General features: G+C 38.0%; 1 protein-coding gene across 2 annotated transcripts in view; it reads left to right on the top strand.

Annotated features, from left to right (window-relative positions):
- PBRM1 (polybromo 1) overlaps positions 1 to 12,478 on the top strand; it is a 61,196-nt gene that overhangs the window by 19,543 nt on the left and 29,175 nt on the right. For both annotated transcript variants that reach the window (XM_063121149.1, XM_063121150.1), the window contains 8 exons: positions 1,517 to 1,612; positions 2,142 to 2,233; positions 3,045 to 3,261; positions 5,273 to 5,414; positions 6,046 to 6,143; positions 6,835 to 7,111; positions 7,862 to 7,967; positions 10,731 to 11,373. In XM_063121149.1, coding sequence (XP_062977219.1) covers positions 1,517 to 1,612; positions 2,142 to 2,233; positions 3,045 to 3,261; positions 5,273 to 5,414; positions 6,046 to 6,143; positions 6,835 to 7,111; positions 7,862 to 7,967; positions 10,731 to 11,373 — 1,671 coding nt within the window. The remainder of the gene's footprint in view (positions 1 to 1,516; positions 1,613 to 2,141; positions 2,234 to 3,044; positions 3,262 to 5,272; positions 5,415 to 6,045; positions 6,144 to 6,834; positions 7,112 to 7,861; positions 7,968 to 10,730; positions 11,374 to 12,478) is intronic.

The following is a 12,478-nucleotide window of genomic DNA, read 5'->3' as shown; positions in this document are numbered from 1 at the left end:
CTGGAGAGTACAGGTCTGATCCATTGGAAATATTCTGGTTAGGACTCTACTAAGCAGACATGGCAGCATGCATTCTTCAATCACCAGATCTCAACATCACTTGTAATAGTGGGGGACATCGCTGCTTCTAAATTAGGATTGAATACCATAATTGGGGATCATGACATGTTAAGTGCATCCATACATCCTCTTTTCATAGCTTCAACTTTCTCTGGCCCTCCCCAACCTGTTGCACTTCAGATGTGTTGGTCTGGGAATGATGGGAGTTGCAAGTCATCACGCCTCCAGGTACCAGGATGGAGAAGGCTGGCCTAGGCTTTTGAACCTGCCTTGCCCTATCTAGGAGCATAAGAAGTTCAGCCTATGTCACCTAAGCCCAGTTTAGCTTGACCTGCCCTTTCTCACTCTGACATTAGATCAGTTCAGCTAGTCTTAGAAGCTTCATCACAAAATCCCTATGGCGTAGTGCATTGTAGCAGATGAATTTGTGGCCACTTTTTCACAAAATAAAGCTCCAATCTTAGCTGCTTGAGAGAAAATTGAATTAAGGCCAGGGGAATATAACGGAGAAAACCATATTGGGCTGTAAGGGTGTTAGTGCAGAAATCCTGGCACTGTTTACTTCTGTTGGAGAGATTGCTCTCTGTTTATGCTGCCAACTTTTCTACCTGGAATTTTATTGTATATATTTTCTTTCATCAATCTTCATTGTGAAATTTCAATGAGATGATGAAGGCCTGAACACTTATGTAGCCCTTTATGTGTAAAATGGTTCCTGTAACAGGTAGAAGCTGTGGTTTAACATTGCTTTTGATTAACAGTATGCTGCTGCCTGAAGTTTGATTCTATGGCGATTTCCTGAAAATCCCCCAACCCATTTTTCTTGTATATTTTTCTCCTCTGTGCCTCCTTAATTAAACGATTTCCATGCTCAAAATATTGTCATTTTTAACTATTTCAGCAACGTTATTTTAAACTGAAATAGCAACCTGCTTTTGTTACTTCTCTGCTACACAATTCGCTTGGAAATTCACCCTGACATGGCTTTTAACTGCATCTTTTGCATCTAACAATACAGTCAAAAACATCCCTAGTGCATGTTAACAGTACTTTTATTTGATAATAGATTGCACTCGGATGTGTAATCCCTTCCAATTTAAAAATAGCAGTTTAGACGTTTTTGCTGCTGCTATAAATTGGACTAAAAAATGAGGCTATTGTTTTCCGTATACCTGCTTTGAATGTGAAATCAATGGGATTTACCACAGAGCATATGTGAAGAAGCATTTTAGCATTAAATGTTGGTGCTGTTGTGCCTAAAATGCATTACTCTGGCCTTGATATAAAATCAGTATCATTTAGCATACCACTTTTCACTACAGTGGAATGACAGAGCCCTTTAGCTTGCATTTCAAAACCTATTCTGTAAAAGAGCTGCATCCTAACTGTATATTGTCTTGGCTTTCTGGTGGATATCTTTTTCTCACTTTCTGTGGCTTCTTCACGCTTCATAAAGGACTCCAAATTTGACTGCTTCCAAGCTGACAGGTCCTTCCTCACAGGGTAAAGGCAGTGTTGTCGATGAGAGAAATTCTGCTAATAAATATTACCGGTGAGTCCTTAATCTCTGGATGCCATTCAGTCCATTCATATTCATCATAGGCTGCTTCTCTTCTTTACCTCTTGTATCCAAATCTGTTCGGCTTTGTTTGCAAAATTAAAAAATGCATTTTAAAATATAATAATGAGCTGGTTGGTTGTTGGAAGTATGAAAGTACTGTCTTTGTTTTTATGAAACTGAATTACCTATAATAGTTATTTTATAAAGAAATATTTATAAGTTGCTAAAATACACCTCTATAAGAGGAGTGTAAAGAAAAGGAGTGTCTAAGTTACTGTTAGTTTTTGGGCTATCCTGACTTCTGCCATAAGCTTGGCCACTTTTTGGAATTGGGAGGGTCTTCTTCTAAAGAGGCAAAAATATAAAACTTCAGTAACATGATCCCTGCCTCTTGATCTAGTAAGAGGAATAAAGCTCAGCATAGAGGCCCTCTGCGCACCAACAATATTTTAAATGTGGATCCATTTTCCCCTCCCCAAGGGATTTTTCATTGATGAGCTGTTTTCTCTAAACTTTACAGTAACAAAAGAGCTGTCCAAGGAGATCGTTTATCAGCAATAACCATGGCACTGCAATATGGATCTGAAAGTGATGAAGATGCCGTTTTGGCTGGTAAGAATTAAAATAGTATTGCCAATATTTGCAAATAAACTGTTAATTCATTGAACTCCTAACTTACCTCTCCTTTGGGTTAGAATAGGGTAGCAACCATTTGAAATGCAAGAACTGACTAAAAATGCAAATAAACAGATAAAATAATCCCGTTAACTTAAGTGTTATTTCTGAAAACCACTCAGAGCTGGTTCTTTTGCAATTTTCAGCCAATCTTACTGAATTTTTGAGGTCTAGCGGTTTTGTCTGTATTTGTTATTCAGAAGACACCTAAACCACGACTTTAACTACGGTGGTTAAGCCAGAAAGCCAGGCTGTGTTCAGAAGACATGGCTTTAACCACAGTGACTAAAGAACAAATACAGACAAAACCAGGGTATGTATAAACCACTGTAAGATGCAATCCTGTAAATATTGCACTGTAAGATGCAATATTTAGACAGAAAAAAGCTTTTTGCCTTAGTCACCGTGGTTAAAGCCATGGTTTAAGATGTCTTCTGAACACGGCCTGGCTTTCTGGCTTAACCACTGTGATTAAAGCCATGGTTTAAGGTGTCTTCTGAACGGGGCCACTATTTGTAGATGGTGAATGAATTACTGTACTTGATCCATCTAGTCAAATGCAGATAAAACTTTATGGCTGCTCTGTAACAAGGCAACCAGTAACATATAGAAAATGCGTAAAGAATCTGCCTCTATGAAACCATTCAGGTACCAGAAAGTATTCACATTCTCTTTTGGATAATCCCATCCGTTTTACTGTTGCAAACAGAAAGAAAAGACGTAAACATTGTTGTTCCCTTATTTCTAGCTGCTGCCCGCTATGAAGAAGGGGAGTCAGAAGCCGAGAGCATTACTTCCTTTATGGACGCTTCCAATCCTCTCTATCAGCTTTATGATATAGTTAGGAACTGCCGGAACAACCAGGGTCAGCTCATATCGGAGCCCTTCTTCCATTTGCCCTCAAAGAAAAAATATCCTGATTATTACCAGCAAATCAAAATGCCTATTTCATTGCAACAAATCAGGTAAAACGTGGCGTAGCGTTCTTTCACATTTTGAATGTTTTCAAGAATAATTTATTTTTTCAACCTTAAGCCATGAGTCAACTCTTCAGATGACTGTATTTGATAAATTTCATGCTTTCTATTTAAATTTGTGTGTGTGTATTTGCAAGCCCTCTTAGACTATTTTAGCATAACACCATAAGGTTTAACGTGATTCAATTAAAGGTAACTACATTACCTTTAATTGGTAATCCAAAGTAACTACATTACCGCTACCTCCTTTTATTACTAGTCTCATGGGAAATACCAAGATATTTGAGAACCAAAACTTTTCAAGAAGAATAAATCAGGTAGTCACTTATTTTTCTAATGGGTTTATTTATTATTATTTATTTATTTATTTATTTATATAGCACCATCAATGTACATGGTGCTGTACAGAGTAAAACAGTAAATAGCAAGACCCTGCCGCATAGGCTTACATTCTATTAAAATCATAGTAAAGCGATAAGGAGGGGAAGAGAATGCAAACAGGCACTGGGTAGGGTAAACAGGCACAGGGTAGGGTAAAACTAACAGTATAGAGTCCAAACAACATCAGGTTTTAAAAGCTTTAGGAAAAAGAAAAGTTATTTCATGTTTGATCACAAAAGATCTGACAACTACTAGTGTAAAGCCCATGTTGTGCTAGTAGTTTCTCCCGTTATGTCAATCTTCCAGAAGCCATATGGAAGTTATTTTCCTTCAACGAAACAGAGGGTTTCTGGCCCTTGCGTCCTCATACCCGTTGCTGCTGACATTGGCTTCTTCCCCTCAAGCGTCAGGCCCACCTCCTTCCCTCTTCCCCCACGTTTTAAAACCCAGCTTTTCCTGAGGCCACTGCTTTTGCTCTTCTGCCACCGCCTCAGGGCGTTCGCTGCCACCACTTCCACCACCATTCCTGCCGCCAATATGGCCTCCGAGAGTGGGCTCGACTTGCAAAGACCAAGGTGCTCTCTCTTGCGCAGTTGTGTGATGTGGAGCTACATGGGAGATGTAGTTCCCTGACTGCTTCAGGCTCCTAGCCAGGGTGCGGAAGTGTACTGTTTGGCTATTGAAGCTCAAGCTTTGAACTTTTTTGAATTTTCACATTTTCTGCACGTCTACACTGCTCAGTTTTTTTAAAAATGGTAGATCTCTAGTAATATGCATTACACTAATGTATTCTTATATAGATTTTCAGATTTTTAAGTGAAGTATTAACACCCATACATTTAAGAATTAAAGTACCCCCTTCCTTCATTAAGATGTCTTTGTTTAAAGTGTATTTCAAACCTACTAATATCAGATGAGAGATGTTCATGTATCTTGATTTCATATTAGAATTAATTTGGTAAAGACCCCAGGATCTGCCTTGCGTTGACAAAAGTGCTCCCCTCACAGAAGGCGTCTCGGCCCGATATTCAGGGGTCTCCCTTTCCCCTCCTGCATCACAGCTCATCCATTTCAGTAGGTCTCCCGACCCTCTGTGTAGCATTTTCAGAGGGCTCAAGGCTTTGCCATGGGGAGGAGGGAGAAGAGAAGTCAACCTTGTTTGCACAATCAAAATAAGCCAATGTGGCTAATTTAAATCACAGCATGTGCCGGGTGTGATTTGAATAATCAGTTCTAGGGCACGGCTTGCCATGTTATCCAGACCCAGGCGGCATGGCTTGGTTTTTGTTTTTTAGAGGGAAATAACCCTCTAAGTGATCCATAAACTGTTGTAGGGTTATTCAAATCATGTCTCGCATGTACTTGTCACATTCCACTATTTAAATAAGTCACCTTATTTTGATCATAGGAACTGGCCCATTCATTTCCTCCAACCTAGTTGCATCTGACTAAAGCTGGATACAACCCATTGTGTCCACGTTTTCTTATCTAACTTCTCAAACACCAGTCAGGGAGTTGTGTTGGGGTCCTTCTCTGCAGAAAACGGAGAAGTAGTAAATTCTTCTTTATAAAAAAGTAACTGATCATTGCAGCAATGAAAAGAGATTCTCTTTTACAGAATGAAACTGAAGAACCATGAATATGAAACACTCGACCATTTGGAATGTGATCTAAATCTGATGTTTGAAAATGCCAAACGTTACAATGTTCCAAATTCAGCTATTTATAAGAGAGTATTGAAAATGCAGCAGGTTATGCAGGTAAAACTTACCAGCTCTGTTTCTGAGCTTATTTTTTGTAGGAGCTAGTATTTGGTGCATATATATCTGCATTGGCACACTGCTGCCTTGTGATATTAATTATTCTCAGTAAATGCAACAGTGCTACATTTTAACTCAAAAGCATTATTCCACATGCTATCCAAAGGAGGGTTCTTCTGATGGTCCTATGATGGGAATGAATTTAAACAAACAATATTCTGGATGAGGAATGAATCATGATGAGCTAATTTTGTTTTCTATACTGTTGATCTGAAATCAGGCTTCTGAAGAGGAAATTGGATGTTAGCTTTGAAGATGTACAAATAAATACAGTAGGATTAACTGGAAGTTAATAAGACTTTCTTAATCGAGGTTTGGATGTAGGGTTTCAAATAAGATTACTTTTCTATAATAGATTTGATTATTTAGATATTTCATCCCCTGTATTTAATATTTTTAATGCAAGAAATGTGAATGACTGAATGTTTTAATTGTAGCTTACTGTTGATGGAAGCTACTGCTGTATTTGTATCTTTCCAAATGAACTTGATCTATGCAGCTGTTTAATATTCATGCATTGTGAGGACACTGAACAGGGTGAATTTGACTCTAGGGATTTGTTCTCTTTCAGGCAAAGAAGAAGGAGCTAGCTAGGCGAGACGATATTGAGGACGGAGACAGTATGATCTCTTCTGCCACATCTGATGCTGGAAGTTCAAAAAGAAAAAGGTATGCATTTGCATACTGCTATGTCTGTCGTGCTGCTAATAATAAACAGTAATGATTTGTTTTAATTTTCACTTATTCTCAACAAATAGTCAGCTATCAATACTTGATCTATCAACTATGTAAATCAACAGATGACAGAAATGTTTATACTTTGGTTCAGTTGCTGAGTTGGTATGAACTTTTAAATGAGATTCAAGGTATCGTATGTGTTTTATCTGTGGTTCTCTGTTTTCACTTTAAACAGTGCCATCTCATATAGGTGAATAAGGCTGCAATGCTGTATACCTGAGAGAAAGCCCCCTAGAATTCATTCCTACCTACACTCACTTTTTTAAACTAGTAATTTCATTTACATAAAGAAAAAGTTTTAAAGCATGTGTTTTTCCTTATCAATTTGAACTTTGAAAAATATCTGTAAATTTAAAATCAACTGGAAAAAGGCTAAAATGTTATGCAATCATTAATAATCACTTCTCTACATTAGATTTGATTTTAAAACATAGTCTTGTGAGCAGGGATTGTGTAGCTTGCTGGTCTTGAATCAGTGTCTAGCTTGTCATTATTAATATTTTTGAGTGTTTTGAATGGACATGAATGGCATAGCTGGCATATCTTAGTGTCTGGTGAAGTCAGTATTTTGGTTGCATGTATCCAAGTTGAAGTAGTAATTTCCCCTCTTCATATCTGACAGCAAAAAGAACATAAAGAAACAGCGAATGAAAATTTTGTACAATGTTGTTCTCGAGGCACGAGAGCCTGGAACTGGCCGAAGGCTTTGTGAGCTCTTCATGGTGAAACCGTCCAAAAAGGACTATCCAGATTATTACAAAATCATCTTGGAGCCAATGGATTTAAAAATAATAGAACATAACATCCGCAGTGACAAGTACTCCGGGGAGGAGGCCATGATAGAAGATATGAGGTTAATGTTTCGAAATGCGAGGCATTATAATGAAGAAGGCTCACAGGTGCGTCTGTAGGAATGATCGAGCTAGATAGTCATAATTGTCACTCATGCGTTCCTTTGCTTATTCTGACATTTCATTAAATGAACTTTGCAGTGTTTTTCTCTAAGAGTATGAGCAATACAATTTCTTTATGGCAATTTTAGTTGCGTCCCTGATTGGGAGTTGAATATACAAATGGCCCCGGAATGCACTGAGCATGCACTACGATAAATCACAGGTTAATTAACCCCGAAATTGCCACCATTATGTGAAAACTGGGTCATTGTCTCACTTAAGAGAAGGCATTTCATATTTAAGCATGCCAGAAGTCGTCTTGCCTTACCCTGAATGTAGCTATGTGGTTATTCCATGGAGATGTCCTTGCATTCAAAAGGGGAGGGAGGAAGAGGGGAATATTTCCTACAGGTTTGGGAGGGGGCAAATTGAGCCTGCAGCCTGCCAGTTGTGTAACCCTAATATAACGAATAATTCTTAGACTCATAAGACATTACCAAACAGGAGTTCCAGTGAAATAAGACTCCTTCTAGTATCCCTTCCTATGCAAGAGCAGAGATGGCTCCTCTCCCATATCTTTGTCCATGCATTAAGCTTCCCTTGCCATTGCTATAAACATGGAAGCCCAAGCTAGCTACGAGCTCTGGATTAGGTTAACAAGGTTACAAGGGAGACCTCTGAAGTAGAATAAAAATAAAGGCCTAATGGCCTGTTGTTGGTTTTGTTGTTTTAAACATTTTTGTTGATGATGAATAGGTATATAATGATGCTCATATCTTGGAGAAGATTCTTAAAGAAAAGAGGAAAGAGCTGGGACCTCTGCTTGAAGACGAAGAGGTTGCTTCCCCTAAACTGAAATTAAGTAAGGAACTTCTCTAAATTCCCATGCTGGATAAATGTTCATTTGAAATACAAAATGTTTGTAAATGGCCATCTGATTAAATCTACTTCTGAAATGCAAACAAGATTTACCAAAAGAATAGTTTAGTTTTAAAGTATAATTAGTGAAGGTCCTGAACAAATGTGCTCCAGAGCATTTATGCTAAGTGATAAAAGAAATCTTTCAGAACAGCAGAAGCCAGATAATATGATTTGAAGGGAGTATGTGTTAAATGAATGTGTTAGACTTTTGGTACATGGAGAATTGCAGTATCTGGCATGCTGTTAGGTTAAGGGAATAGCAGGAGTTGTTAAATTCACTTTCCACAATTCCACTCTTGCAACAGGGCACAATGCTATGCATGTTTAGACAGAAAAATGTCCTACAACTCTACAAATGGAGTTGGAGGACATTTTTCTGTCTAAACCAAAGCAAGAAATATTCCCCAACCCTTAGGAATGTAGCAACAAAACAAGTAGGTTGGGCTTACTGGTGGTGGTGGTGCTGATGATGCTGATGCTAATAATAATAATAATAATAATAATAATAATAATAATAATAATAATATATTATATAGCAAAATGTAATACGCATCAAAATAATAAACGAATATACACTTTTCCAAAGATAACCAATACCAAATAAACAAATCACATTTTGACATGACGGTCTTCCTCAGTGGTCTGGTATAAAGGACAGCTTGAAGGCTCCTGTTCAGCCAACATTCAGTGCTACTCTGTTATCCTGTTGGTCTTCTGTTTCTTTGACCACTGCAGTTCCTTGCTATCCTCAAAAATAGTTGTTTATAGTAGAACTTTTGGCCCCCTTGCAGTTTATTCATTATAACATGTACACTCCTTTGCTGGTACATGTACTTGAGGAAGGTTTGGCAAGATTTATAATTGGCCTAAATACTGCAGTGTTCTAAGCCGGCAGTTGTGCTGAACGTGCTATATACTACATATGTTTGTTTACTCTTGGGCATACCTTTTATACACTAGACCATGTCCTTTGTACTAGAGAACTGAGGAAGACTGTATGTCAAAATGTATTTTGTTTATTTGGTATTGGTTATCTTTGGGAAAGTGTATTCTCTTTTATTGTTATGATGCATATTTTTAAACAATATATGTTTCTGAGCCTGATTCAAGATACTGGTTTTAACCTATAAAGCCTTACATGGCTTGGGACCACAATACCTGACGGAATGCCTCTCCCAACATGAACCTACCCGTACACTATGCTCAACATCTAAGGTCCTCTTCTGGGTGCTTACTGTGAGGGAAGCCTTCGAGGACGGCAGCAAGGGAGAGGGCCTTTTTAGTGGTGGCTCCCAAATTGTGGAACAATCTCCCTGATGAGGCTTGCTGGCGCCGACATTGTTATCTTTTCGGTGCCAGGTCAAGACTTTTCTCTTCCCCATGGCATTTAACAACATACTTTGAGTTTTTAACTGACCCAGAATAGATAGATATTGTTTGCAATCTGGTTTTATGCTTTTTATAGTTTTAAATTTTGTACATTTGTTTTTAACGTTCCGTGTTTTAATCTTTGTAAACCTCCCAGAGAGCTTTGGCTATGGGGCAGTATATAAATGTAAATAATACTAATTATTATTATTATTATTATTATTATTATTATTATTATTGCTTTATATATGTTCATTATCACCAGTAAGCCAACCCAGTTGTTTTGTTGCTTTTTCCTGCCTTAACATGCAATAGGATTGTGGCCTTAACTGCCTTCTTTTCTCCCCATCCCAGTTTCTTGTTTGGAACTGAGTCTTCTGGTGCTGATAGAAGGCTTTCTGACCCTTAAGCAAAAATTGCTGTAGAAATATCCAAGTTTGGGTTTATATTAAATGGCTCTTACCATGTGAAGCAGGCCTTCCTAGGGAACCTATGCCTGCAAAATGCCAGCCCCAAGCTCTTATGTTTGTTTGATCCAGTACTGGAGAACAATTGGACAATTCTTCTTTTTTTCCTTTTCCTCTTCCTTCCTTCCTTTTTTCTTTTTGGATAGTTTTTTCTTCTTCATTGATCATTTTCCTATTTTAACATGGTCGATGTAGCTTTTATTTGAAGAGATAAATTTTATTTCAAAGAGAAAAGAACTGAAAATGCTTGATGTAGTGTGTATTGCTGAATCTAAAGTTGCAGCAACAATAATAAGCATAGTGCAAGAACGATGAACAAGTATCACCATAGGTTGCTTTGATTGATATGCCTGTTAGCTGCTATTCTTTGGGAAAATCTGACCTGGTTTAACTGTGTTTAAAAAAATTATGCCAGGATTTCTAAATGGCTTTCAATAGTATTAGTATTAGTGTGCCTGTGGAAATCTGCACATAAAGAAGCTTCAGCATTCTTTTCTGTGTAATGCTCTATGTTTGTATGAAATAGGGAATCTCCGTTTGCTCACAGAACAATTGTCTTTGTTAAAACCCTGTGCCTTTGAAGCGATGAAGAGTATGCCTTTTGATTTGACATGAGTGTGTTGCCATGTAACCCTTGCAGTAGGCTGATCACATTGCTTTCAGTGTTCATTTGTCACACTGAAAGAACATTCAGATCATGCACAAATGTCACGAGGAGGGGTTATGATGTGAGTGGTCGTACCAAATTGCATGTCTCCAATGTGGCATCTCTCTGTGTGTATCTCTGATGTGCTCTGATTAATTTTTTAGTTACTTAATTCATACGTTACAAAATGTTGGCCTCTACCTTTCAGTTTTGTCTGTTCTAGGTAGAAAAACTGGCATCTCCCCTAAAAAATCAAAATACATGACTCCAATGCAGCAGAAGCTGAATGAGGTGTATGAAGCAGTAAAGAACTACACAGATAAGAGAGGAAGAAGGCTCAGTGCTATTTTCCTGCGACTTCCATCCCGTTCAGAGCTCCCTGATTACTATCTGACTATTAAAAAGCCTGTTGATATGGAGAAGATCAGAAGTCACATGATGGCCAACAAATACCAGGACATTGATGCCATGGTTGAAGATTTTGTAATGATGTTCAATAATGCCTGCACTTACAATGAACCAGAGTCCTTGATTTACAAAGACGCTCTGGTGCTACATAAAGTTTTGCTTGAGACTAGAAGAGACATAGAAGGAGATGAAGATTCTCATGTCCCAAATGTCACACTGCTGATCCAGGAACTTATACATAATCTTTTTGTCTCTGTAATGAGTCATCAAGATGACGAGGGCAGGTGCTATAGTGACTCCTTAGCTGAAATTCCTGCTGTTGACCCCAACTTCCCAAACAAACCACCCCTGACTTTTGATATCATACGAAAGAATGTAGAAAGTAACCGCTACAGGCGGTTGGACTTGTTCCAAGAGCACATGTTTGAAGTGCTGGAGCGGGCAAGGAGAATGAATCGGTAAGTAAAACCTTCCTCACATCAATCCTGCCTTGGTAAATTTACTTGCAAAAGCTGAACTAACATTGCTGTTACTTGCTGTGATTATGGCTGAAAAACCTGAGGCTATCTGATTTCAAAAACTAAGAATTCCTAAAGGAAATGTTGTTTTTTAATCTATAACAGTTGTGATGAGAACTCTGATTTGGGATTCTTAAAGGACCCGAAAGGTTTAACAGGCTGTCTCCTTTCTGTTCCAGATTTGATTAAAAAATAGGTTTTGCCTTTCTGTGTGAAAATACAATAGCTTTCCTTTTAACAGTAACTATTATAAATATCTGAAGCAGTGCTTAACTTTAGTTCTGGATCTTCTTCAGTACTGATGTGTCTTAAGCACATTTATTTTTTAAAAACCATTTGGACTGTTAGAAATATAAAGAATATTTGATGACTAATAATATATCCTTTTTGGCAATGAGTGATAGCTTTTGTTTGTTATCTTTCACTTTAAGTAAACTGTTGCATGTTCAGTATCCTCTAAAAGGCATCTTCATTGAGATGTTGCAAAATGCAAATGTAATCCTAAGCATGTTTAGACAGAAAAAAAAGTTGTAGAACTTTTTTTCTTTCTAAACCTGTATGGGACTGTGCCCTTAGATAATCATTTAAAAATATTAATCAATTGTTAGCAGTCTTTGTTTCGGGGGTGGTGGGTGGAAATGTGAAATTTTTACAACTGCATTTATATGAGTATTGCAAGCTTTGAGATGGCTTAGCAATACCTCAGCCAGTTCAGATGTCACAATGTCAGGCTGATTAAGCCATGGTTTATCATGAGTCATGTGTCCATTCACTTCCTCCTCTCTTCATATGTCTGGCTTCAGGACACCTATCCTAGGTTATTAAACCTCAGTTTCCTGTGACATCTGAACCAGCATCAAGGGGGGGGGGGGAAATCAGTTGCAAACAATGGCCCCATTCGGAAGACACCTTAAATCACAGCTTTAACCACGGTGGTTAAGCCAGAAAGCTGTGTTCAGAAAACACCTTAAACCATGGCTTTAACCATGGTGAATAAGGCTTTCTGGCTTAACCACAGTGGTTAAAGCTGTGGTTTAAGGTGTCT

The sequence above is a fragment of the Elgaria multicarinata genome, chromosome 3 (assembly GCF_023053635.1).
Source record: "Elgaria multicarinata webbii isolate HBS135686 ecotype San Diego chromosome 3, rElgMul1.1.pri, whole genome shotgun sequence".
NCBI lineage: Eukaryota > Metazoa > Chordata > Lepidosauria > Squamata > Anguidae > Elgaria > Elgaria multicarinata.
The sequence above is the reverse complement of the archived record's forward strand: the minus strand, read 5'-3'. Positions and strand labels throughout refer to the sequence as shown.